The sequence below is a fragment of the Oreochromis niloticus genome, linkage group LG14, assembly GCF_001858045.2.
Source record: "Oreochromis niloticus isolate F11D_XX linkage group LG14, O_niloticus_UMD_NMBU, whole genome shotgun sequence".
Taxonomy (NCBI): domain Eukaryota; kingdom Metazoa; phylum Chordata; class Actinopteri; order Cichliformes; family Cichlidae; genus Oreochromis; species Oreochromis niloticus.
Genome location: NC_031979.2, coordinates 23,005,592 through 23,032,282, shown reverse-complemented (window position 1 = coordinate 23,032,282; position 26,691 = coordinate 23,005,592). Strand labels below are relative to the sequence as shown.

Here is a 26,691-nt window from a genome sequence, read left to right as displayed (position 1 = left end):
AGTGCATAGGCAAGCTGCTGCTTTTGTGACATTCTTTCTTCTTACTTCCATAGATTCATCTGCTGCACGTTAGGCATATGAACTCTTCAATCTTGCATTTATAACTTAATTTATTTTCAATTTATTTTCAGATATTTTCACGCCTAACTTACAATAAATGCATTTTGTGTATACTGAATTATGATCAAAACAGCTTGCTTTAAAAAGAAGGCAGACATAAGAAAGAAGAAGTAAAAGTGAAACTTGGGCTGCTGATAAAGAAAACAGAAAGATGAGATAAAAGCAGTTTACCAACAGTATCAATTAGAACTTGACTTTCTGTGTCCTTTGAATTACAACAACATGTCATGTCATGTTTGAACTTGTCTGAACATTCCAACTCTACGATGTTTTAATGGCCAATATTATACTTTAATGACAAAAAATAAAATAAAAAATAACATAACCAGAGAAAAATTCCCATCTCTCTTCATTTCATATAATAATTTTCTTTCCATCTACCGTTCCTTTGCTGAGTGTTTCCAATACACTGAACTCTGCCTGTAGGATTGACTGCATCAGGACCACAGATATTCTTACCTGTCATTGCAAGATCTCGAAGAAGAGAAACAAGTTCAGTAAGTTTCAATTCTCAAGTAATCCCCCTCCCTTCACCTGCCTTACTTGGAATTGTCTGCTCTGGGTAACTATGAAAACATGCCTGTCTATGTGCCAGGGTGGGTCTTAGGCTTCACCTCTTTCTGAAAGTCTCAGGCACCCCCAGGTGTGGGGGCTTATTTCCCCCACCACACTCCCTGCCAGTGGCTGGTGCCCCTACCCGCTGGGGCATTGTAAGGACTGAAAATAAAAAAATCCTTTAAAAAATCTTCTAAGCTATGACTATCAAGTGGACCAGTACAGCAAAAGCCGTATAGCAATACCAGTCTGCATCTGTATTAAACCAGTATACCAGTTGTCACCTCAGGCCACTTTATATTGTAGGCTAAAGGTCCTATAATATAAATAAACAAACAAAAAAGCACAATTACAGTCAGATGAGCACCTTTGAACAAGCACTTAACACCAGTGGATTCTTTCTTTTAACAGGAAGATGTGGCGGCAAGGGCAGAGTGGGATGAGAAGAACTGAGAGAGCGAGACACTCTGTAGGAGAGAGGGGCAGAGTGTAGTAACTACTAAAGTTAAATGCAGGATTGGTGAAAGGCAGTGAGTGGAAAATAAAAGCAGAGCGCATTTTATTTATTTATTTTTATTTTTGTATAGCATGAAAACACAGCAACAGTTATGTCAGGATACTTTACATGTTACTCTAGAATAATACAAAAACAATAATACAAAGAAAACAGAGAAAACCCCAACAATCATATGGACTCCTATGCAAGCAAGGGGTTTAGCGACAATGGGAAGGAGAAAACCCTAGCAGAACCAGGTTGAGGGAGGGGTGGCCATCTTCTGCGACCGGTTGGGGTGAAGAGAGGAAGATAGGACAAAGACATGCTGTGGAAGAGAATATGACTGTCCCTCTCTGACCCTGTTTCTCCTGGATGTCTCTTTCAGTTCGTCCATCCAACTGTCGCCAATTGCCACATAGAGGATATTTCACTGTTGATGTGTTTTGTGTGCATGGGTCTCACATGAAGCTAGAAATGTCATCAGGATTTTTTTTTTTAACAAAAGAGACAGATAGATGGCGGCTTTGTTTCATTCTTTTTAAATTTTTATTATCATTGTATTTTCCATCTGTTTGTAGCCATTTTGCATCTTATTGTGGCCATTTTTGTCTAACTGTGAGGTCACATCGTCTTTTTGCATTTACTTTGTTTCTAGTTTTGCATCTCTTTGTGGTTCTTTGGAAATGACAAAATGACCTAGCTCTGAACAATAAAAAAATTAATTGAAATGATGGCAGCAAAGCTGAGAGAAATAACAGTGAAAAATATCTCAGAGTCCTGGGAAGAAGTAGAAGCGTCTTGTCAGTGTGCATCTGTCTTTTGTTGGCATCTGTCTCCTGTTTGGAACAGAGAAGTCTTCAAAGCGTTGCATCACCTGTATGATTAAAATGATGTACGTCATTATCAGACTAATGACACGAGAACAAAGTAATTACTGCTTGACTATAGCAATATAACTTCCCACATGTACCAGAAGCATAAGTGACAGATATGGCACATACTTCTAAGAAGTATAAAATGATTTACACTTGCAGCGCTTACTTTTCTAAAGAGCTCCTCAACGTCATCCTGATGTGCAAAGGTGTTGAAAACCTGGACAATGTACTGGATGAGGATTGACCCTTGATTCTTGTCTCTATATGACACAGTATCTGCAGGAAGAAAATTCAGAGACAGAAATTGGATACAGTTTTTTTGAGGGGGGGTGTTATCATTGCAGATTCATGTGTGTCAACACTGTGTGTGTCATTAAGTTTCAATAATTGCCTAGCTACACTGACCTGGAGTGCAGGAGAGAAGAGAAATGAAGTCTTTTTCTTTGTGTACACATCGCAGAGTGTCGTCTTCTAAGCCCTCTTCATCAGCAGGTAGGGATGGACTTGGCTGTTTCAAGTCATCACAGACCAGATCTGGCTTTGCACAGTCACTAACAAGCACAGCTCCTCTCTCCTCTGAAACATATTCAATGTACTTGTAAGATAAGAAGACTCCAGTAAATCTATAACTTAATCCTTTTTCTGTAGCTGTAAGAACAGAAGATGATCACCTCCTCTGCAGGCCTGGATGATAATGATCTTGGGTTTGTTCAGAAGTGCAGGACACTTGTCTGAGCTCAACTGCTTGTAAATGTTGTTCACCTCGAACGCATCTTGTTCCTCATTAGCACAAAGGGGTTCTTTGCAGTCGACACCAAGGACTGCTCCTAGCTTCCCGTGAGACATTATAACCACCAACACACTGTCTGTATCTTTGAGTCTTGGATGTTTGGAGAAGTCAATTAGAGCCTTATTAATTGCCTGTGAGAACATAACAAAAAAAGTCAAGGCATAACTTACTGTATCTCTACCAGACATGCATTTTCCCCCCAGATTTTCCCTTTTGATAAAAATACCTTTCCTGTGAGATTTGTGTATTGCACCACTTCATAACCCAAAGCAGAGAGCAGGTTCCTCATGTTCTCCTCATCTTTCTCAGCTCCATTTCTATTGAATTTCCCATCAGTAAACTTTATGTTAGTGATCAGCAGAGCTACGCGATTTTTAAAGGCGTCTTTGGTCACATGGTAAATCTAGAAAACAAAAATAAAGGAAAAAAAGTTGAATCAAAATCTATCTTGTGTCTCAACATTAACTTTAATAATAAGAATAAGAATAAGAATAAGAACAACTTTATTTATTCCGAGGGAAATTCTTTTGTCATGTACATGCTCAAAGCAGCAGGAGAGACAGAGGAACAGATGAAATAGATATAAGATATACAATATATACAATAAGAATAGTGTACAGTAATATACAGTAATATAATAAGAAAACACTTCATTTCTTATTATCTAACTGAGATATTTGACACGAGTTTTGTGAATGACTCACACTTTGATCATCCATTTTCATCTTCCAGAATTGCTCCGTCGTGTTGATCAGTGTATCTGACCATTCCGGCGGCTTCCGAGGATCTGGAGCTGGGACTGACAAAACAGAATATTGCTTGGAATAATGTATTTTATTCTATTCGTACCTGTGTGATCATTACATTATCTTCTGCACTATATTTTTAATAAAAAATATTTTTCAGGTTTCTCACCTGCCTGAGAAGGCTGACTGCAAGACAAACCAAGCTTTTCGTAAAGTGAAGAGTCTCTACTTTTAAGGTGAACGATCATCTTGCTGCTGGCTGTGTCTCCTTTTTTCTTAACAATGTCGATGAGACAGCGCGCCTTGTCAGCTCTGCTGTCATTTTCTTCAAGTATTGACTCGCTCTCCATATCATTCAGCACACCATCTTCTACGAGGTCGTCAAGCAGCAGCTTTATAACCGCTTTGGACACACTCGTCACAAAGTCTGCCCGTACCCTGCCAAGCTCCTTATCTAGAATAGAGAATATGTCATTTCAGAAATGTTTAGAAAGATTGCTGGCCTTTGAAAACTTTTCATCTCAAACTAAATGGGCGATGTATACATTTTGATGTTTTTATTTAATATGTCGAATACGTGGGGGGAAAAAGCTTGGATTTTTAAAAATACGATCGGTTTGTGACTTTTCAGCTGTATTATCGTCGTATGGACGCTTCGCTTTCTGGTGAGGAGCAGTATCGCATGATATGGTATACATGTCAGCATCACTACAAACTGTGGTTTTCACAATGACTCTAAAAGTTGAATAGTCTTTTTTTGTAAATTAAAAGCAAAACATTGATGATGATCTTTGTACAGATTTATTGCTTTGTAACAAAGTAAAATATATTAGCTGTATCTAATAATCTGGCATCTTAATGCAGTTAACCCACATTTACAGAATCCCTGAGAGATTAGCGCTAATCTACAACACTTCATGTGCATGAATCACTTCAGCATTTCTAACGCTGGTCCCGTATAAATAGTGAATGTTTGCACGCAACGTAGGTCACCCTGCGTTGTTATAGTAAACCGCGACGCCTGGTATTCTTCGGATTGACGGAAGAGATGGCTGATATGTCCTTCTTCCTCATAAAGTGCAGAGTAAAAACGAAGCTATTGTTTTAGTGTATAACGAAACCATTACCGATGCCTGTTTTCAACATACAAATTTGGATATTTTAATAAAAAAACAAACAAAACAAACTTTATATGCTATCCTGCCGCACTTTGGAAATGTGTGACCTCCCATCTTTAGAAGTTGTACTTAAAGAACAGCCTCTGTGGCTTCTTTGTGTACACAACGCAAATAGTTTTCAACAAAGAAACTTAAACTCTTGCGCTCTCATCGCTGAAACCCTTCCACTCGACGATCTTTTCTTCAACAACAGACATCCGGGCGGGAATAATTTTCTGCGGTGCAAAACGAAAGTATGCGATCCAACCTGGCATAAACATAGTATAAAAATAGCAAATGTCGAATCGCACTATTCAAACTTTTCTCTGACAAACTCTTTTGTCGCAAAACTGTCGAAAGTGTAAGAATACATATTTTCCGCCGCTGTCTTCCTCAAAGCGTTCGTAACACAATCCAATGGTGGTAAACTGTTTATGCGTATTGTGCTGCATTCCTGCTCGCCGGCTAAACTCATATATGACAACGTAGAACAAAATGCATTTAGTCCGTGTGCTCTTACCTGCCATTGCTCAAATCTTGTGTGGCCAAACTGCTTAAACTGCTGCTGATTTTAACCTGATTATGCTTGCGTAATGTCTGCTATCAGAGATGAACGATAAAAAGGTTCCTCCTTTCCGTATACGACCTACATAGTAGTACCACTGCTTTACCACATTCAGTACCGCACAGTGCACAAATATGTGTTTAAAAGTCAGAGCAGGCCTGTGGTGCTCCTACTTTGATGTGAGTAACCCGGATCATTAAACTGTATCTTATAATGGTTAAAACTATACTGTAACATTATAAAACCCCGTGGCACCCATGCTAATCATTCACTTGGGAGCCATAAAAAACAAACAAACAAACAACATAAACAAAAAACCCTCATGTGCTATGAAGGCCCATGTCATTGTACTTGCAAATTAATCACACTATATAATAAACACACAAGCTTATTTACTGTCATTGAGATTTAATTGAACTAGATTATAAAATGATCTTAATGTAAACAGATTGTAATTTCTGTAATTCTCATCCATCACCTACACAAAATAACGTACAGAAGAACCTGGAATCATTACAGTTTTATTTTCATGGACATTTGAGATTTGTCATGTTGGCAAAATATAAAAGGATCATATAATAGTGCTAAAAAAAAAGTGTAAAAAAATAATTAAGATACAGTATTGTATCTTTAGATGTGATAATTCATGTTATTGCTTTGAAAAGTAATGATGATGAAAGATGAGCATGTTCACTCCACATTTCTTTATTTCAAAAAGTCTCGGCAGTAGGGATGAGTGTTCACGAGGTTTTGGTTTCCTCCTGTGGATGAAAACATAAATACCAAAAATCAGGTAACGGTTAAAAAAACACATGGTGCCAAACAACGATGCGTAGAGATTAGACATAACCTAAGTGACATCAACCAAAGTCAAAGCTAGATCCTATTTCTGTATTTCAGTGTCAAAATACAACATCAGTTTGTGACACTATGTTATCAAATCAGGATTAAAGCCTCCTTTTGCTCCTATGTGTTGATCAGCTCCACTGATGTATCCCATCTCACCTGGTCAGACAGTCAGACCCAGCTCAGCGAAAAGCATAGGATCTCTTCTTTGAAGGTGACAAATCAGCTTGTTGCTGGCTTGATCTCCTTTTTTCCTCACAGTGTCAATGAGGCAGCGCGCCTTGTCGGCTCGGTTCTTGTTCTCCTCAACTATTGACTCTCTCTCTCCATCATTCAAGATGCCATCCTCCAAAATGTCATCCAGGAGCTGGTCAAGAAGAGCTTTGGAGATCTTTTCAACAAACTTACTCCTCACCCGCGCAAGCTCCTTTTCTAGGAGAAAGAAAATCCCATTTATCAGGTTTAAGATGATTCAACACAAACTCGCGTAACAACTTGAATAATTTGTTCCCATTTGACTTCTTAAGGTGACTTCAAGTGGTAAAAAATTAGGCAACATGCTCATACACAGATTCAAAAACATCTATCATTTAGAAAGCTCAGTTCTCAGCTGTCTGACCAGTGTTTGTTTGAATTTATTGGAAAACTGCGAGTTAAACTACAGAATCAGTCAGAACTGAGCAGTGATCTCTTTGTAAAGCTCTGTGTTTGGTTTGCATTAGATTTTACAGGTGTACCTGATTTGAGATGTAATTAATACTTTAGTTGCAGTGCTGCATATTAAAAGCACTCCAATGGCGTGCTTCTGATCTGAAAACACACCAAAGAGATTTCTAAAAATATTTCCTTTTCTAGATAAATGCAGCTAATTTATAACTAAATGTAATTTTCAAAATCTGTGTTGATACATTCTGCCCCCTGATCTTCATCCCGCGCTTTGAAAAGAAACAAAAAAGTGGGTGGGGAGTACAAAAGTGAAACTACAAACGGTTTCACGCTGAAAAAGGGGAAAAATAGAATACAAATAAAATAAAAAACAGAACAGTTAACAGTATCACGTCATTTCCTCAAAGGGCATCACTTAGGTGAATGCAGACTCTGCGGATACTAAAAAGGATTTAGATCGGTGGAGGATCTCCTTTGCTTTTCATTCTGCAGCTGTGCCATAAATGACAGCAGAGCTTTTAACCGATGGTTTGCCTTACCACCAGATCATGTTTGATGTCATACCAACTGAGCAACGAATAATTAATGACTAAGAGAGAAAGAAGGAAGTTTTCAATTATCAGTCAGATCCGTGTTTATCGCTATAGTCCTTCTCCAACTTCCTCAACCCGTGCTGCTTGTTTGTATTAATTGCGTGTGATTTAAAACTTAAGTTATGTGTTCACATTTGAGTACAACTTGCTTTAGAAGACAAATCGCCTTACCTGCCATTGCGCCAGAACCTCAAATCGCTCGGGTTAACCTCCAGACAGATGAACACCGTTCCAGCACGCATAGGTATAGTATGAGTCTTTCGAGTGCTTTTTTGCCTCAAGAGGTCGCCAACACCTAGCGTCCTTCCTTACATGCTTCGCAAAACCCGATTGCGCCTCTACGTTACATTTTACGGTAGTGTATGTTGGCTCAACGTTGCATCCGGTCACATCCCTACCTTTCTACTGGTACCTACGATTCAGAAATGCAGCATATACACTGACCACTTCATCTGGTACACCTTGCATGGCTGTTTGCTTTCTATTTTGGTGAAAATTTGACATATTCGAAAACTTTTTGGAGGCAGGCGTGGAGTTATTTTTTTTTTTTAAAAATGGATAGATGATTCATTTACGTGTAAGCTGATTTTAATAACGAAACAACTGATTCCAGAAGTCAAACAAGCCACTATTTCTTTTCACTCAAATGGTGACAACACGGGTTTGAAGTGTTTTGGCTCCATCTAGTGGACAAATACATTCAAAACTTCGAAATGACCTTAAAGGAATACATTTCTACATTTTGAACTTGTTAAAGCAAAGTTTTTGTTTGTTTGTCTGTTTGATTTTTAAGTATTCATTAAAACAAAAAGTAAAAAGATTTTTTTTTGCTAATGTAGCAGCTTCACACAAAGCACAAATTATTTACACTCATGGGAAAAAGAAGATTTTCACAAGATTACTCGCAGTACACCCTTACTTCCATATGAACTCAGAAGATATGTAGCAGTCAGGTGCTCTTAATCAGATTCACTTGATTGATTGTCAGTAAGTCTGAGCACATCTATATAAACAGACATTTGCTATTCTGGAGCATTCAAGTGTGTGTCAACAAAATCTTATCAGGAGTGGACATCACAGCAAATTCACCCTAATGACCTTTTGTTAACCTCACTTAATCCAGATTGAAGACATTTTAATTAGTAACTGTGTTGTACAGTATTATCTTTCAGAGAAGCCAGTGGTTACCTCATTGATACAAAGGTATGTGGTGTCTGTGGTATAGCTTGTATGGTAGTCTTCCTTGGTTTCATCTGCATCCTAATGGACAGACCATACAATGTTCAAAGAAACTGCAAAAAACCCCAAGAGTTACATCTCAGATTTTAAAGGCATTAGTTAGCATGTTAAATGTTAAAGCTCATTTAAAAGGGTAAACAAGATTCCAAGATAAAGTCTCACCTCTCTAAAAAGGACTTAGGAAAGTTGCATTTGAACAAATATATACACACACTCACACTCAAATAGGAAATATACATGGGAAACTAAACAATGACAGGAAACTAAAAAATGACTGTCTGGCATGTAAGTCTCAAAACCTCATTTTCAAACTTGATAAATGAGGCTTTAAATAATTTATTACTTTAAATCCACTCTCCAAGATGCCCTCTATTCCCCAACCTTCCAAGGGACATTCCCTTCCTATTTACTGGTTCTTTGCTTGCATGCACTCTTATATGAAAATCCAGAAAACAGGGCAGCTGACTCTTCAAAACACAAATGCCACAGTCAGCCTATTCTGCCCACAAAGAGTCTGTTTCTGTTCTGACTGGATGGTCTTTATAGGGCCAATTTAACCCGTCTTCTGAGTCTGTCTTTCATCAGAGTACATTAAAGTTTGTTTTTATATTTAGCCAAAACCACAGTCTTTTCCTGATGTAAATGAAGTGTTTATATTAAGTAAACCTATCCATCTTACCTCAGTTACTGGCACAAGTTTATTATATTCAACATCAGTCAGAAAAGTTGCTTCTGAAAGTAAGCCAGCTTCAAATAAACATATTTATGAACACAGTTTTGTTTGTTTGTGTATAAAGCTAATTTATATGCATAAGGCTTGAATAAATGTAACTTTCTCTTGGTCTCAGAGATATGAGAATCAAATTGCAAAATTTAAAGATATGCTTGCATATCAATTCATGGAACAATTCATTTTGTTCCAATAGTGTAATTTAGATAAATAACCTGGCCACCGCTCAGCATTGTCATCTTTTTCTAATCTCCTGAGAATGATTGTGCCTCTGCTTAAAGTCCCAGATATGGCAATGAAAATAATTACAAAAGCTCTGAAGATCCAACAGTTTTCCTAAAGTGAGACTGAAGTCGTTTTGCAGTAACCTAACAGTATTCCTGTGGTATTCTCAGAATATTTACTCTTCTGTACCATGGAAAGATAGGTTAAGTTGGGTTGTTTGTCTCTGTATTTAAAAAAAATATTTTTTTAGCCTCACTTCATCCAGATTGAAGAAATCTTAATAAGTAACTGTGTTGTATTATCTTTCAGAGAAGCCAGTGTTTACCCCATTGACGCAAATGTATGTGGTGCTTGTGGTATAGCTTGTGCGGCAATCTTTCTTGGTTTCATCTGCATCCTAATGTGCAATCTGCAAGTATGATTTTGTGGGCGAGATGGTTGACAGTGTACACAAATCCAAAGCTGTGTGGATGTTTTATGTGATTAAAAAAAAGTGAGAAGAGGTTCGTTTCTAAAATCTTAAACAACTTTCTCTTATGAATGATTTCTTACTAATAAGAAACAAGTGGAAGAATATTTTGCAACTAATTAGGTTAACTGGCAATTAAGTGTGATTGTGTATAAGAAGATAATCTTAGAAGAAAATAGTTTCTTAGAAGTAGAGACAGAAGTTCATCAATCTGCATCTACAAATTTCAGAATAATGTCCCCAACCTAAAATTGCAAAGACTTTGAATGTCTTATAATCTACACTACATAACAGAAGAAAAAGTGTTTAAAAATGAGAAAAACGTATTCGTGCCTTCATCACTTCTAGACTTGAGTACTGCAATTCTCTCTATTTGGGTCTTCAACACTCATCTCTCCACCGCTTGCAGTTAGTCCAAAATGCTGCTGCATGTCTTTTAACAGGTGTTAGAATGTATGAACACATCACTCCAGTTTTAGCAAATTTACACTGGCTCCCTGTCAGTGATCGTATTGAATATAAGATTCTTTTACTTACTTACAAAGTTTTAAACAATATGGCGCCCAGTTATTTAAGCAAACTCCTCAACATGTATAACCCCAAAAGAGCACTGAGATCGTCTAGCCAGATGCTCTTAGTACAACTGAGGTCTCAATTGAAGCATATAGGAGATCAGGCCTTCTGCATTTGTTTCTCTGTTGTGTTATCTTGTCCTTAACTAATTGTGAAGCACTTTGGCTGTTGCTTTTAAACGTGCTATAGAAATACATTTTTGATTGATTATATCATTTAAAGGTTCTGAGAATCAGGAGACAAGGCTGAAAATCAGTATTGACTACCTATGATCTTTGGGCGCTTAGGCTGCAATGCATTTAAAAATTGATTTTGTCATGCAAATCACTGCAAAGACTGATATTATTTTCTGTCAACACAGTTCACTTTGCCATCCACAAATGCAGGGGACAACTCTATTGTGCAAAGAAGAAGCCGTATCTAAACATGATCTGGAAACACCACCATCTTCTTTAGGCCAAAGCTCATTTATATGGACTGAAACAAAGTTCAGGTGTGTGGAAAAGAGGACCCAAATGCAGAACTCGCGGACTGGTTTGCAATGTACAGGAACTTAATATGGAAACTTGTCATGTTTTATAGTTAGAAAATCATCAGTAATCCATCGTATCCTTAATACGTCCAGTTTTCTGTCTCTCGCTCATATCCGAGGTAGGCTTGGTTAGCATGGGAGGTCTAGCCTAGGGACCCTTACTGGATCCAGACCGCACAGCATGTTTTTTCTTTATTTCTACTACTTTCTACATTGTAGATACATACTGAAGACATCAAATATATCAAACAAGATATATGAAATATAGCAAAGAAAAAATTGATAAATACCTCTAAATATGTCTTATAGTTTGGATTCCTCAAAGTAGCCACCCTTTGCTTGGTTGACAGCAGTGCAAACCCTTGGCCTTCTCTCACTGAGGTTCATGATGTAGCCACATGAAATCATTTTCCCTTCACAGGTGTGCAATATCAGGGTTCATTTGTGGAATTTCTTGCCTTCTTAATGGGGTTGGGACTATCACTTGTGTTGTGCAGAAGTCAGGTTGCTACAATGTGTATACCTCTATTTCACAACAGTTGGAATTCATACTATGGTGAGAACCAGTTAGCTAAGTAAAGACAAGCAACAGCCCATCATTACTTAAAGAACTCAAGGTCAGTCAGTCTGGAAAATAGCTAAAACTTTGAACATGTCCCCAAGTGCAGTCACAAAAAACATCAAGCACTACGATGAAACTTTTAAAATCAATTTTACATTTGTATATTTTTTTAAACATTAATTTACATTTGAAAAAAAATTATGACTCGTCTGTTTTCTAGTGTCTCAGTTACATTTTAGAGAACTTATTTGTTCTGACAGGCTCAGCTGTTCCCTCCTACTTCTGTTTCTATATTTCTGTGTCCACACTGACTGCTCTCTAGTTTTTTTTTGTGTTTTTTTTTTTTTTACCATTCCAGACAATAGCATAGGTAATGGTTTCAGTACCTCAAGAACACAGTTTGATGACTGTGAACCTGAAGGGAAAATCAGTTAATGCATGGCTGATATTTCCGTGATGAGCTCTAACCTGAAATCTCCAATGTGATAACACAGTTGTGCACTTTATTTGTATGAACTGGTATTTGGTTGTTTTTATTCAAAGTGTTAAAGGATCAAAGGACCAAGAAGAATACAAAAACAGAAATGACTGCACAGAACAGACGACTGATTTTCATCTTTAAGGAGATGATAGATAGCTTTACAATCTCCAGGGGTCCAGAGGTGGTGGAAGTCATAAGCTCAGCCTTTAGGGAAGCCCTGGGAAGAATTTCCATCTCCATGTAGCCTGACTGGGCTGAAAGGTGCACTAACTCTGGATTGACTAACTCTGAGCTTCCTGACTCTGAGCTCCCTGTTTCAGAGTCCGCAGTCTCAAAGTCACACCTCATAGCCACACCTTTAACAGTTTTGATCTTGGCGACTGGCATAGGAGTAACTAACTCTGAGGTGGTTGATTCAGCAAAACAAACAACAGTCTCAACCTGAGTGTTCATGGCACGCTCGGCAGCTAGAGTCTTCGGCGGTAGCTCGGGGGAAGTCTCTGATGTCGGTGGTGACGAGGAGCATCGGTGACGTGGTCGCTGTCTCCTCTTGGGAGCCAAAACAATAGAGCTGATAGCTTCCTCTTCAGATAGTTTTTTGTTTTTTTTTACATTATTAGAAACAGTGTCACTTTTAGACTTTGAGACAGAGTAATTAAAACAGTTTAACTGAACTGGGTCTGAAGACTCAATATTTAACCCCTCTAACTCAGAGGCCAGACCCAGGTTTACTGTTGCTGGCGGCCTAGCACAAAAGACAATTCTGGTCCTTATAACAACAGGGTGTACGGCAGGGGGCTGAGCACACATCCCTGGGGGCACCTGTGCTGAGTGTGAGGTGATGCTGCCGATCCGAACCACCTGAGGTCTGTCTGTCAGGAAGTCCAGGATCCAGCTGCACAGGGAGGAGCTGATGTTCAAGTCACGGAGTTTCATGACAAGTCTGGATGGTATAGTGGTGTTGAAGGTGGAGCTATAGTTTATGAACAGCATCCGCACATATGTTTTTCTGCTCCAGGTGAGAGAGGGCAGTGTGAAATGCAACTGCTATTGTGTCTTCTATAGATCTGTTGGGCCTGTAGGCAAATTGGAGCAGATCAAGTGAAGCAGGGAGTGAAGATGAGATGTGAGCTTTGACTATGCACTCAAAGCACTTCATGGCAATGGAGGTGAGTGCTACTGGGCGATAGTCATTTAGGCAGCTCACATTAGTTTTCTTAGGGACAGGGATGATGGTGGTCCTCTTAAAACATTTTGGGACAGCAGACTGGAGCAGAGAAAGGTTAAAAATGTCTGTGAAGACATCTGCCAGCTCATGGGCACATGCTTTGAAGACACAACCTGGAATGTTGTCTGGTCCAGGAGCTTTCCGAGTGTTTACTTTCCTGAAGTATTTACTATAGTATAAAAAGTCAGGGGTCCACTTTAACCCCTAACTCTCCACATGAAATATCATGAAAGGCAATTGCCTTTCATGTGTTATTGTTTATCCTCAAACTAGCTTGCAGTGACCTTAAATAAATATCCATCCATCCATCCATCCATCCATCCATCCATCCATCCATCCATCTTCTGCTTATCCGGGGCTGGGTCGCGGGGGAAGCAGTCCAAGCGGAGAAGCCCAGACCTCCCTCTCCCCAGCCACCTCCTCCAGCTAAATAAATAACTCCCTTCAAATCCGTTAAACCAAAAGTAACGATTCTTTGAAAATGTAAGGAGTAGAAAGTACAGAAATTTGTTTAAAAATGTAGGGAGTAAAAGTAAAAAGTTGTCAAAAAAACCCAAACTACAGGGAGTGCAGAATTATTAGGCAAATGAGTATTTTGTCCACATCATCCTCTTCATGCATGTTGTCTTACTCCAAGCTGTATAGGCTCGAAAGCCTGCTACCAATTAAGCATATTAGGTGATGTGCATCTCTGTAATGAGAAGGGGTGTGGCCTAATGACATCAACACCCTATATCAGGTGTGCATAATTATTAGGCAACTTCCTTTCCTTTGGCAAAATGGGTCAAAAGAAGGAGTTGACAGGCTCAGAAAAGTCAAAAATAGTGAGATATCTTGCAGAGGGATGCAGCAGTCTTAAAATTGCAAAGCTTCTGAAGCGTGATCATCGAACAATCAAGCGTTTCATTCAAAATAGTCAACAGGGTCGCAAGAAGCGTGTGGAAAAACCAAGGCGCAAAATAACTGCCCATGAACTGAGAAAAGTCAAGCGTGCAGCTGCCAAGATGCCACTTGCCACCAGTTTGGCCATATTTCAGAGCTGCAACATCACTGGAGTGCCCAAAAGCACAAGGTGTGCAATACTCAGAGACATGGCCAAGGTAAGAAAGGCTGAAAGACGACCACCACTGAACAAGACACACAAGCTGAAACGTCAAGACTGGGCCAAGAAATATCTCAATACTGATTTTTCTAAGGTTTTATGGACTGATGAAATGAGAGTGAGCCTTGATGGGCCAGATGGATGGGCCCGTGGCTGGATTGGTAAAGGGCAGAGAGCTCCAGTCCGACTCAGACGCCAGCAAGGTGGAGGTGGAGTACTGGTTTGGGCTGGTATCATCAAAGATGAGCTTGTGGGGCCTTTTCGGGTTGAGGATGGAGTCAAGCTCAACTCCCAGTTCTACTGCCAGTTTCTGGAAGACACCTTCTTCAAGCAGTGGTACAGGAAGAAGTCTGCATCCTTCAAGAAAAACATGATTTTCATGCAGGACAATGCTCCATCACACGCGTCCAAGTACTCCACAGCGTGGCTGGCAAGAAAGGGTATAAAAGAAGAAAAACTAATGACATGGCCTCCTTGTTCACCTGATCTGAACCCCATTGAGAACCTGTGGTCCATCATCAAATGTGAGATTTACAAGGAGGGAAAACAGTACACCTCTCTGAACAGTGTCTGGGAGGCTGTGGTTGCTGCTGCATGCAATGTTGATGGTGAACAGATCAAAACACTGACAGAATCCATGGATGGCAGGCTTTTGAGTGTCCTTGCAAAGAAAGGTGGCTATATTGGTCGCTGATTTGTTTTTGTTTTGTTTTTGAATGTCAGAAATGTATATTTGTGAATGTGGAGATGTTATATTGGTTTCACTGGTAAAAATAAATAATTGAAATGGGTATATATTTGTTTTTTGTTAAGTTGCCTAATAATTATGCACAGTAATAGTCACCTGCACACACAGATATCCCCCTAAAATAGCTAAAACTAAAAACAAACTAAAAACTACTTCCAAAAACATTCAGCTTTGATATTAATGAGTTTTTTGGGTTCATTGAGAACATGGTTGTTGTTCAATAATAAAATTATTCCTCAAAAATACAACTTGCCTAATAATTCTGCACTCCCTGTACTCAAGTAAAGTACAGATACCTGAAAGTTCTTCTTAAGTACAATAACTAAGTATTTGTACATAGTTACTGTCATGGTCCTGGGTGGGTGACCCTGTGTTTTGTGTTATTATTAATCGTTGACTTCATTATGGTTTTCTGTTTTGTATTATATTCACTGTTCCTGGTTTCTAGGTTTCTGTTCTGTTCCTGATTTCTGTGTGTTATATGCTTAGTCTTAGTTTTCTGTCTTTCCTGTGTTAGACGTCTAGTTACTAGTCCAGTAGCGCTATTGTCTCTAAACATTAAGATCTATAACATATTCAGTTTTATTAACAGAGGACACATGAAATGAGCAAAGCTGACAGTTCTGGAGGGTGGTGCACGCTGTCATTTCACAATTTGGCCTACATTTTCCCAGAAAGACAAAAAAACCCACACAGTTCAAGCGTGTAAATATGCCGAATTAAGAAAAAAGGATTCACACTATGTTTCACCAAGTTAAAAACAAATCCAGCAAAGCTGCTTCTAACACACAGACCTTTATCTTTCCGATCAGCATCTAAAAAAAAGCACCATTAAATAAATTTGATCATGCATCTATAAAAGTAATTCCTGTTTGTATAAATTCATACCGAAAACCAAAATACACACCATGGTTGATAAACCAAATTAACACAATGTCGTCCTCAGGTTACCAATAAGTTGTTCTGAATCTGTCTCCCAGAATACGATATGATAGTGCTTTTTTAAAAAAAAAGCAAAATGTTTTATCTCGCATGAAAATTTGTCAGGTGAGTTGCAAAAACTGTCAAAAATGTACCCTTGCTTGTCTTTTGTGACATAGAACACCAACCAGCGCTCCCCAGGTGAATCTGATGGATCTGTGTTCACAATGCCCATGCATGGATATTTGTTGATGGTCTTTGTTGGCAGCTGATCACATGCTAAGATGCGCAGAAAATGAGCGCTGTTACTACTTCTTTTAACAACAAACCTCTCTGCCTCTTCCCCCATCCTCAAAGACAGACAAAAAGACTACACCACCTGTGGGATTCAACCCAATTCCCCGAGATACAGGATGTCCTAAAGTCTGAAAACAGGCATCAAAAGTGCTGTTGTTAGGACAATGTGACAATGTACATCAAAGACATTGCAGCACAGATCTGCGACGGTGGGTAGAAAGCCGCCTATTCAACTTCAAGCCACCCAGTCCACTTATTCAATACATGGTTTTAGAACTGGTTAATTACCATAAAGAAACATAGGAATAGGGCAGCATTTTGCTAAAGCGTCTCATTGCTTCCTTTCTGAGAGTGACATGAGGAGGTCTCCCTGTATGTCTCCCTGTATTTTTGGAAATATGATCTGGAATTTCAGGTAATTTGCACCACTAACAGTTGTCACTACTTTCCACTCTCCAGAATATGGTCTGAAATGTTGTTGACATTATTCAGTGAGTCAGACTTTCAAATATGCCAATATCAGTATTTACAAAACCATTTAAGGCCCGGCTGTTTTCCAAAGGTGGGACTGAATTTGCTATGGAATACCTTTCTACCTCTCTGATGGTACTTTCAGAATCTTACGACCTTTTTGTATCACAAAATGATTTTTCACTAAATGTTGTAAAGACTCACCTTTCAGCACACTCACTTCACCAGATGCACCTTGTTTCTTTTCCTCACCTTTGATTGGGTGTGGTGCTTGCCCTTAATTGCACTCACCTTTTACCGGTTATATAAGGACTGCACTCACCTACAGCTCATGCTTTCTTCACTCCTACATGGGGCGGGCGCTGAGGTGAGTTTCTGTTTGAGTCTCCTGAGTTCATATAATGTTTTTTAGTTACTGAGTGACTTAAATCACACTGTTTCCTTTCAGAGGGTTAGGGCCAACAATACGAAGAACAGCTTGAATCTACAAATTAAAGTTTACTGCTTCATTATGACTGCCCACTCTACAGAGAGGAGTTCATATTTCTGTCTGATATTGGGCCACCCTTGTGTGGCTTTGCACATGTATTGTTTGGGGTGAAAAAAATTGTCTAATAAATAAATTACCCTAATAAATTTAATACATTTGATCAATAAACTTACCTTAAACATGTACCATGGTGTGGTCTTTCTTTGCTTGGGACTTGATGTTGGTAAATACAATAGATTTGAAAAAACCAAACAAAAAACCAAAAACAGAATATACATATAATAATGTACAACACATTGTGGAGTATGCTTCTGCTGTAAGGTCCTACCTCAGTGTACTTATGCAATTAATCAGTGGACAGGTATGTTTATAAATAATATAATATCAGGCCAATTTTCTTATACATATTTTTGACATCTGGGTAGAATTGATTGTGAACTGGAAAGGAAAAATGCTTTGAACTTGTGAAGTAAAAACATGATGCATTTATGGTTATCCGGTTTATTTTTATTTAAGAAAATTTGTTTCACTGTGTGATGGCCAAGTCTTTCTTTTCTTGGAGATAATTTCTCCTGCTTTAGAGAAAATCCTCTCACATGGAACAGAAGAGGCTGGAGTGCAAAGAAACTGCAATGCAAGTTGATAGGGATGCAGATATGGCCTTCCTGGGTCTACTGATTATTCAAATAAAAGGAGAAACCTGTGGTTGATGACTGTTCATTCTCATTCTGATCGAATGAGCCCACGATGGTAACAATCTCCACCCTCTGAGCCTTCCTTCAAAACACTAAAGCTTTTAAGTTAAGGACAAAGATGTTTAAAAACTGGTCCTTTCTTTTACAGCTTTTCATCAGCCAGGTGGTTACAATACAATGTCATAGTCCTTCAGTCCTCCTGGCACTGCTGCCAATTTTTCCCGTTCTCCACCTTGGCTCTCTGTCTGTTTGTGGTAACCCCACCTTACCTTTCAGAAGCAGAATCCTCTTTGCCCCCACCCTCTGGGCTGGTACACCTGCAGTAATCAACTCACCTGCTCCTCACCCGGTGATCAGTAGGCTCCCTTCAAATACTGAGGACATTCCTTCAGTTGCCACTTAAACGTTAAACCAGTCTCGGTATATACACAGGATTTTGGATAAGACATAGGAAACAGTTGTGAATTAACTTAAGATGCAACTGGAAACATTTTAAATGATGACAACAGATTTCAAAATGACATACTGAACAAACTGATCAGAAGTAAACACACAGTATAAACACATACAATGACACCAAATGATAGCACACTATTAATAAACAGGACATTCTACAGTAATGACATACATTGTGCATATAATGAATAAATTAAAAAAAGATATAAAAAATAATGATAGCAAAATAATTTAAAATGTTTACCAAAAATAAATAAGAAAAAGGGGGGAAAAGTGAACCCATTGTCATGCCATCTATGTTAAGCAATTAAGTATTGCATTAAGTTGACAAATAAAATGATTAAAGTCTGAAAAAACCCTTGCAGATAAAACTTGGTCTTTTTGAATGTCATAAGGTATTATGCATATCTTCTATTTGGTCTTGGCTTTGCATACAAAGATACATTTTCACCATCAAGTCATGTCATTCCACGATTCTCAGCTCCTTAAAAGTGTTTCAATTTAGCAATGACAGAATAAAATGATCGACCTTGCATTGGGGTTATGACTCTTATATTTACCATGCTGCATGTTGGCAGCACTGAACAACAACTGAAAATATGAATATTCAGGGCACTGTCTTCAAATAAAGGAAAAAAAGATTTCAGGATTAAATGATTAATATTTAAAAACCATGACTTTGAGCTCTCTCTGCTATGAAGCTTCATAGAAGTCAGAGTGACTGCTGTGAGCACAGCCCCCGATCTGACCTTTGCCTATTTTTTTCCCTACTCGCAACACAGAGAGGTGTTTTTATTTCATGTTTATTTACATATCAATCTCTGTTTTCATTTCCAAAAGAAAATTGAAGCGCAAACTTGACATAAGAGGCCAGGACCAAAACAGGACCCAACACGACTCTGTAGCTCTTTGTATGGCTTTAATTTTGCACACTTTGAATGTACTTTTCAGCCAGAGACCCCATTCCCCTCAATCCGATACAACATCACTGGGGGGGCAACGGCCCTGGCAAGGGGCCAGACCGAGTGACAAGGTTATCCAGAACCTTCATCTGCCGCTCGCACTGCCCCTGCAGCTCCTCCAGCTGTGTGCGATGCACCGCTGCCTGCTCCTTCAGCATCTCTGTCATACTGGCCAACAGGAGAAAAAAAATACCATCTCAAGCAGCATGTCAGTACTTGATCACAAGCCAAACATTTGATTTATGAATCAAATATCCAGATAGAGGAAAATTTAAAATTTTGGATTACTTTGTATAATAGTTATTTTGTAATTTTATTCATTTTGTAAAGTAAAGTTAATGGCAAGTGTTTCATTCAAACACAAACACAAAGTGTCAGTATAGCAAGCAAAAGAGATGACTGCAAGATTAATTCATAACTTTATAAAATCTAATCAAACCTAAAATCTTGTCAAAAGATTTGATGACTTTTTGCATAATTTCCTAAAAGGGAAGAGTAAGCTACTCAAAATACAGTTACATGGCCCCCCTAAAAGTAATACATACTGCATGATTGCAGTCATGATCCAGTCAACTAAAAGTAAGACTGGATCTGAATTTTTAAAACATCTTATCATAACTTTTACCTGTTGGATACCTTGCTAACCTCCACTGTCTTCTCTATCAGAGTTGCGATGATTTCACTCAGTTGAGACTTCCTCCTCCCAATTTCATATTTGCCAAACCACATTTTCAGTAAAATTAATCTAACTATGGTGCACCTTCCCTTATCCGCTGGTAATATAGTGATGTTATGGTCTTTGCTCAGGGAAGCGATGGCCTTCCAGACCCAGCAACACTCTCAACACTCTCAGACACAAACTGGTTCACCCGAAAGACAAAACTCCAAAACACAGACTGAACAACGTGGTGTATGCTGTACAGTGCAGCGAGGAATGCCCAGACCTCTACATTGGAGAGACCAAACAGCCACTTCACAAGCGCATGGCACAACATAGAAGAGCCACCTCCACAGGACAAGACTCAGCAGTCCACCTGCATCTTAAGGATAAAGGTCACTCTTTCGAGGATGCCAATGTTCACATATTGGACAGAGAGGACAGATGGTTTGAAAGAGGAGTGAAAGAGGCCATCTATGTCCACTGTGAGCGACCATCTTTGAACAGAGGCGGTGGTTTACGACACCAACTGTCTGCCATCTATAATCCAGTTTTGAGTTCCCTCCCCAGACGCCTTAACGCCCACTCACATCCTGGGCTATCTGACCTCAGGAAATCACATGATAGGGTGGGGCCAGGTTTCACAATGAGCTCACCCGAAACCCTGGCTGATTAGGTCCCACACCCGCTTTCACACCTTGGCGCATGTGATTAGAGGATCACCAGGGGGTCCTTTGTCCCTCCTTGGGGGGATACTCCCACTGGGTTTAAATCTGGGACTCTCGGCCATTTGACCTTAGAACTGAAGAAGCTTCTCGGATGAGAGGTGAAACGTCTTCAAGCAACTCAAAGAAGTCCAGACGCTTTTCTTTGCAAACTCCTTTGACTACGATGACCTGGATGACTGAGAACCTTCACAGACATAATCTAACTATAAACTAGTCTCATGGTTCTAACTTGAATTTAACCATGAAAACCTTTTGTTATACTGTGACTTAACACCCTATAAGTATTTCTATAGTAAACTTAAAAAAAGGGTGATAAATTCACCAAAAAGATAAATGCTTGGGAATTTACATTAATCAGTGTTTCTGTCTTGTGGCTCAGATGGCACTCTATTAAAAAAAGAAAAAAGAACATTTTTATTGGCACTCATTAATTCTGAGTTAATGTTTGTTCCTGTGTTGTTGTTGTTGTTTTTATGGGGTTTTCTTTTAAAGACATCATTCATTCTGCACTCATGTTTTTTTAAAAAAAAGAAAAACTGTTTCCTTTGCAGGCGGGTATGTGTGTCCTCACATGCTATTTCTCTTGTTTCGCATACGCTTTGAGCCACTGAAATAAAGTCGACAGATATGGAAACCCCAGGACTTTTTTCCTGGCTGAAAGTGGTGTTTCAGACTTTTGAACTCCGGGACAAAGCTATGACATCAGCTGCTTATGAGAATAAACTCACTTTTATTCCAGTGCCAAGAAAAAAAAAGAAACTTCTATGGATTTGCTACAACATCAGGTTGATTTTATTAATAAACAAAACTTGATCAGATTAAATAACTGGCAGCGTTTTCATATTTGACCAGACTATAACTTCAGGAAATCTGTATATAGAATTTTTTAAAAGATTTTTAAATGTAGACTCTATAGTATTTCCAACTTGAAAAGGTTAGAAATAAACAACATTTCAGTGCTAAACCATCAAAGTATAGAAAATTTTGCTGTGCATTTAATGTGCTTTTGATGACACTTATAGTGCCTGAGTGAATATCTGACTGCTCACATAGATGGACAAATCAACCACTGTAAAAAACCCCAAAAAACTTAGCATCAGGTGGGATTTGGGAGAGAATGGTGTAAGGGTTCGGGGCAACAGGGGCTCTGGCTATCACAGCTTTATTTACAGCTTGCAAATCTTGCACAAAATGCCAGTCAACTGGTTCATTTGGTCCCCTAATTTTTTTAACAGGGAACAGTGGGGTGAGGTGCGAACCGGTGAGGTGGGGCATGGAATGATTGCTCCTGACTCCAAAAGGGATTCAAACACTGGAGTAATTCCTTCTATTGCTTCTTGTTTCAGAGGGTATTGCTTCTGGCATGGGCTAAAAGAAGATTTGGGGGTTATAACAACTGGTTTGCAGTCTTTAATCCCTTTTGGAGTTGGGGGTGCTGCTCTTGCGGCGACCAGCAGTTTGTCTCTGTCTGTCAGTGTTTTAACTTATTTTATTTCATTTTTGAGTTATGTTTTTTATTTCTGAGCCTGAGGAAACCCTATAGCATTGGCTTGTGCTTTGTGGAACTTTTTTAACGAAGATGGGGTTTTTATTTCGCATGGTTTTATTGGCAATCCTGACGGTTGTTTGGAGACATTGCTACTCACAAACAATTACATACTCATGGGAGTTTCTTCTGGATCTTCGGTGGAAAGGCCCGTCTCTGGATTCTTTTCACCCTCCAGTGTTTTCCAGCTCTGGATTATCCGGTAACCACAGGGGCACTTTTGTTTTTAACAGAGTCAAAGCAAGGAAGCGGGGTAAGAAGGAAGGGAGGCCTACGTCAGTGATTGAGGAAGGAAATACGATACAATCGTATTCCTTTACCATCAATAATCCTGGCTAATGTGCAGTCTCTGAGGAGTAAATTGGATGAACTGCATTTGAATGTCGCACATTTACGTGACTACAGGGATACATGTCTAATGGCATTCACAGAGAAGTGGCTCAGGGATTCTGACCCTGATTCTTCTCTGGAACTAAAGGGCTTCAGGTTTCCCATACGTTTGGATCGAGACCCTGGAGCTACCCAGAAATCTCACGGAGGAGGAGTGTGTTTGTATATTAACCAGAAATGGTGTAAAAACGTTACCGTCCATAAACAAGTGTGTCTGCCTGACATTGAGCTCCTCTCTGTGTCTTTGAGGCCGTTTTATCTGCCGGGGGAATTCCCACAGATCAACGTCACCGTCGTTTACATCCATCCTAAAGCGAATCCAAAGAATGCGACTGACACCATCTCCAACGTTATCCACTCACTACAATCTCTCTCTCCTGAGGCCCCTAATATTGTTCTGGGGGACTTTAATCACTGTGACTTGAAGAAAACATTGGGCAGTTTTTATCAGTGTGTGAACTGTCCCACACGCTTCAATAAGACTATGGATCTATGTTATGGTTCCATAAAAGGTGTGAATACATCTGTGGCAGGCCCCACACTCGGATCCTTGGATCACAACACGGTGCATCTCCTGCCAGTTTATAAGACTGTGCTGAGGGGAGAGAAGGTGAGGAAACACCACATAAAGGTTTGGAGTGATGACGCCTCTTTAGCCCTGCAGGGCTGCTTTGACTGTACAGACTGGTCAGTGTTTGCAGAATCATGCAGAGACATTAATGAACTCACTGACGTTGTCTGCAGCTATATTTCCTTTTTCAGAGATATGATTATTCCTTCAAAAGTTGTACATTTTCAAGGTCTTCAAAAGCTCTTATGAGGCTGATTCATGAAAGGAAAAAAGCTTTTATTGAAGGGAATATCTCGAAAGTTAGAGAAATTAGGAAGGAGATCAGATCAGAAATTTAAAAAGCCAAAATAAAATACAAGGATAAGGTAGAGGCAGAGATGGGTAGCAATAACTTAAGGGTTGCCTGGGCAGGCATGAAACACATGACTGGTCACTGTCACAGTGTCTGTAATAAGATAAGTCTCCTTGGTGTTAGTTCAGACTCTCAGTTAGCCAATGAGCTGAATAGATTTTATTTGAGATTTAATGATAATTATAATTTTAGAAACACATTGCATTTGTTAAAAGAGAACACCAGAACACCCCCCCCCCCCCCCCCCCAGCTTTGTTCTTTGATGAAAGAAGGATGGAAAATCTTTTTAAAATGACTAAGACTAATAAAAGTCCAGGCCCTGATAATATATGAGGCCAGGTGCTTAGAACATGTGCTGAGCAATTATGCAGTATTTTTATTATCTTCAGCAACAGAAGGTTCCAGAGGTATGGAAAAATCAATTATTTCTCCAGTCGCCAAGACCACAAAACCTACACCATTAAATGACTTTAGACCTGTTGCTTTAACATCTTTAGTGATGAAGTCCTTTGAAAAACTTATCAGGAAGGAGATCCTGCAGCAAGTAGAAAAGCTTATTGACCCACTACAATTTGCATAGAGGCCTCGTAGGTGTTTATGATGCAGTGGTCACTCTATTGAATTTCCTATATCGCCATCTTGATGGCGCCAAAGCTCACGCTCGACTCTTATTTACTGATTTCAGCTTTTAATACTATCCAGCCACATCTTTTAGCTTATAAACTTCATAACCAGTTTAAACTTGATTTTAATCTTGTTGGTTGGATTTTAGACTTTTTAACTGACAGATCTCAGTGTGTGAGAGTAAACGGCTGTTTTTCCAAACAGCTGAACTCTTCTACTGGCTCACCGCAAGGTTGTTGTCTCTCTCCTCTACTGTATATTTTGTACACTACTGACTGTCGCAGTACACAGGCCAATAGGCATTTCATTAAATATGCAGATGACACAGTCATTGTAAGCCTCCTTCATGGTGAAGAGGATTCCCATGGGCCTGTTGTGGATGAGTTTGTTTCGTGGTGTGATCAGTCCTCCTTAAAGATCAACACCTTGAAAACCAAGGACATGGTTATTGACTTCAGGAAGACATCCCCCCATCCTGCGCTAACACTGGTAAATGGTGCAGTAGTATTTGGGGGGTTGTTCTTGATAAGGCTCTTGCCTTTGAGTCTCATCTTGCTGCTACAGTGAAGTGGACTTTTATAACAGGCAGGTGCTGAGGAAGACAACCTCTGTCTTGTTGTGTTCAGATCACCCTCTCTTTAATGATTTTCAACTGCTTCCATCAGGTCGTCGTTATAAAGTGCCTGCAGTGTAGACAAAGAGACATAGATTGCCTTTTGTACCTACTGCTATTATCACGGTTAATAACACTAAACCAGAAGTGTTGTTGCCATTGCACACTGCACTTTTTTTGATGATAAAATTTAGGTTGTTTTCTCTGGGCTTATTTTTTGTGTGTATGTGTTGTGTTTGTTTGTTTGGGGACAATAAAGTTACCATTGACCATCAGGCCCACATCATATTTAGATGAGGCCCACAGGCCGTCAGGCACCTCTGCGAGCAGTGGATGAGAAGAGCCTGCACAGGGTGTGGCCTGCAGCAAGCAATGATCAACAGTGGGATCCACCAGCTCGACTGAGCGAACACAGTGAATAACAGAAAGCATGGGAGTTTTATAAGCATTCAGTTTTGGGGAAAACAACACTTTGGGGTCACCTGCGGCTTGCTAATCACGAGCTCTGTTACAATTGTGCGCAAATCTGCCCAGTTCTTCCCACCTCCAGTCAGTACACCTAGCAAGTGATGTGTGGGGTGGATGCATCCATTATAAACACCTATTTTTGTTCCTCAGTTAGGGAAATTGCAAGCGTAGCAAACTTGGAGCTCCAAAACGAGCATTGCATAGTTAGTTGATCATTTTCCACTCTGTACCACTCCACCTCATTTCTCTCTATGTGGCCCTGTGCTGCATAGAGGTAATAAAGGAAGTAATAAAACATATGGTAGCCATAAAAATATCATATTAATAAACAATATGAAATTAATACAAATTATCATATTTCATAACTCTTTAATTTTCAAAAAATTATCTGATTACTTTAAATATACAATTTTTATCATCAATAGCATTTTTCTCATTTTAAGCCCCCCCCCCAAAAAAATTTTATGGCCAAAAAATGTCATCCGTTCTGGTCCACGGCATGTGTGTGCACCTGCGCCTGTGGACGTGCCTGTGTGTGTGTGTGTGTGTGTGTGTGTGTGTGTGTGTGTGTGTACGGGTTCGTACTATCCTGGTGGGGACCAAAATCTGACATTTACTATCCTGGTGGGGACTTTCTGCACCGTGGGGACCAAAATCCAGATCCCCTCGGGGTTGAAAGCAATTTTCACACTCAAAATGCGGTTTTACTGTCAGGGTTACAATTAGGTTATGGTTAGGTTTAGGGTAAGGGTTAGGCATTTATTTTTAATGGTTAGGGTTAGGGTAAGCGGCTAGGGAAAGCATTATGTCAATGGGATGACCCCACGAGGATAGCAAACCAGACATGTGTGTGTGTGTGTGTGTGTGTGTGTGTGTGAAAAATCTGTTAAACCTTACTAATGTGCTTAGTTAAACTTGTGCTTTTGTAATGTTCAGTATGGAGAGACATACAGGCTGCATGCCCCCGTGGAAAACTTTATTTCAATTTATTTGCATTTGTTTAATCCGAACTAGGAAATTGAGAATCAAAGTCCGAGTCACAAACTCTCACGATCCCCCAAAACCCCCCGCGTCTCCCCTCTATCCCCAAAACATTAAGTTAACAGGAAAAAAAAAAAACTCCTGAAAAAACTCTCCGTCTTCGTCCCAAC

The 26,691-nt window shown here is 39.4% G+C and overlaps 1 protein-coding gene and 1 long non-coding RNA gene across 2 annotated transcripts; both read right to left on the bottom strand.

Annotated features, from left to right (window-relative positions):
- Positions 1-1,237: 1,237 nt before the first annotated feature.
- On the bottom strand, positions 1,238-5,418 carry LOC100708386 (caspase-1-A). Its single transcript, XM_005459379.4, has 8 exons — positions 5,260-5,418; positions 3,752-4,036; positions 3,541-3,635; positions 3,063-3,239; positions 2,718-2,967; positions 2,452-2,622; positions 2,213-2,322; positions 1,238-2,045 (listed from the first exon to the last, which is right to left on the bottom strand). The coding sequence occupies exons 1-8, from the start codon at positions 5,264-5,266 to the stop codon at positions 1,941-1,943; spliced, it is 1,200 nt and encodes a 399-aa protein (XP_005459436.1). The 5' UTR covers positions 5,267-5,418; the 3' UTR covers positions 1,238-1,940.
- Positions 5,419-5,695: 277 nt separating this feature from the next.
- On the bottom strand, positions 5,696-7,704 carry LOC106099006 (uncharacterized). Its single transcript, XR_001225315.3, has 3 exons — positions 7,581-7,704; positions 6,310-6,582; positions 5,696-6,065 (listed from the first exon to the last, which is right to left on the bottom strand). It is a non-coding gene; the product is annotated as an uncharacterized LOC106099006 (long non-coding RNA).
- Between the last annotated feature and the right edge of the window lie 18,987 nt (positions 7,705-26,691).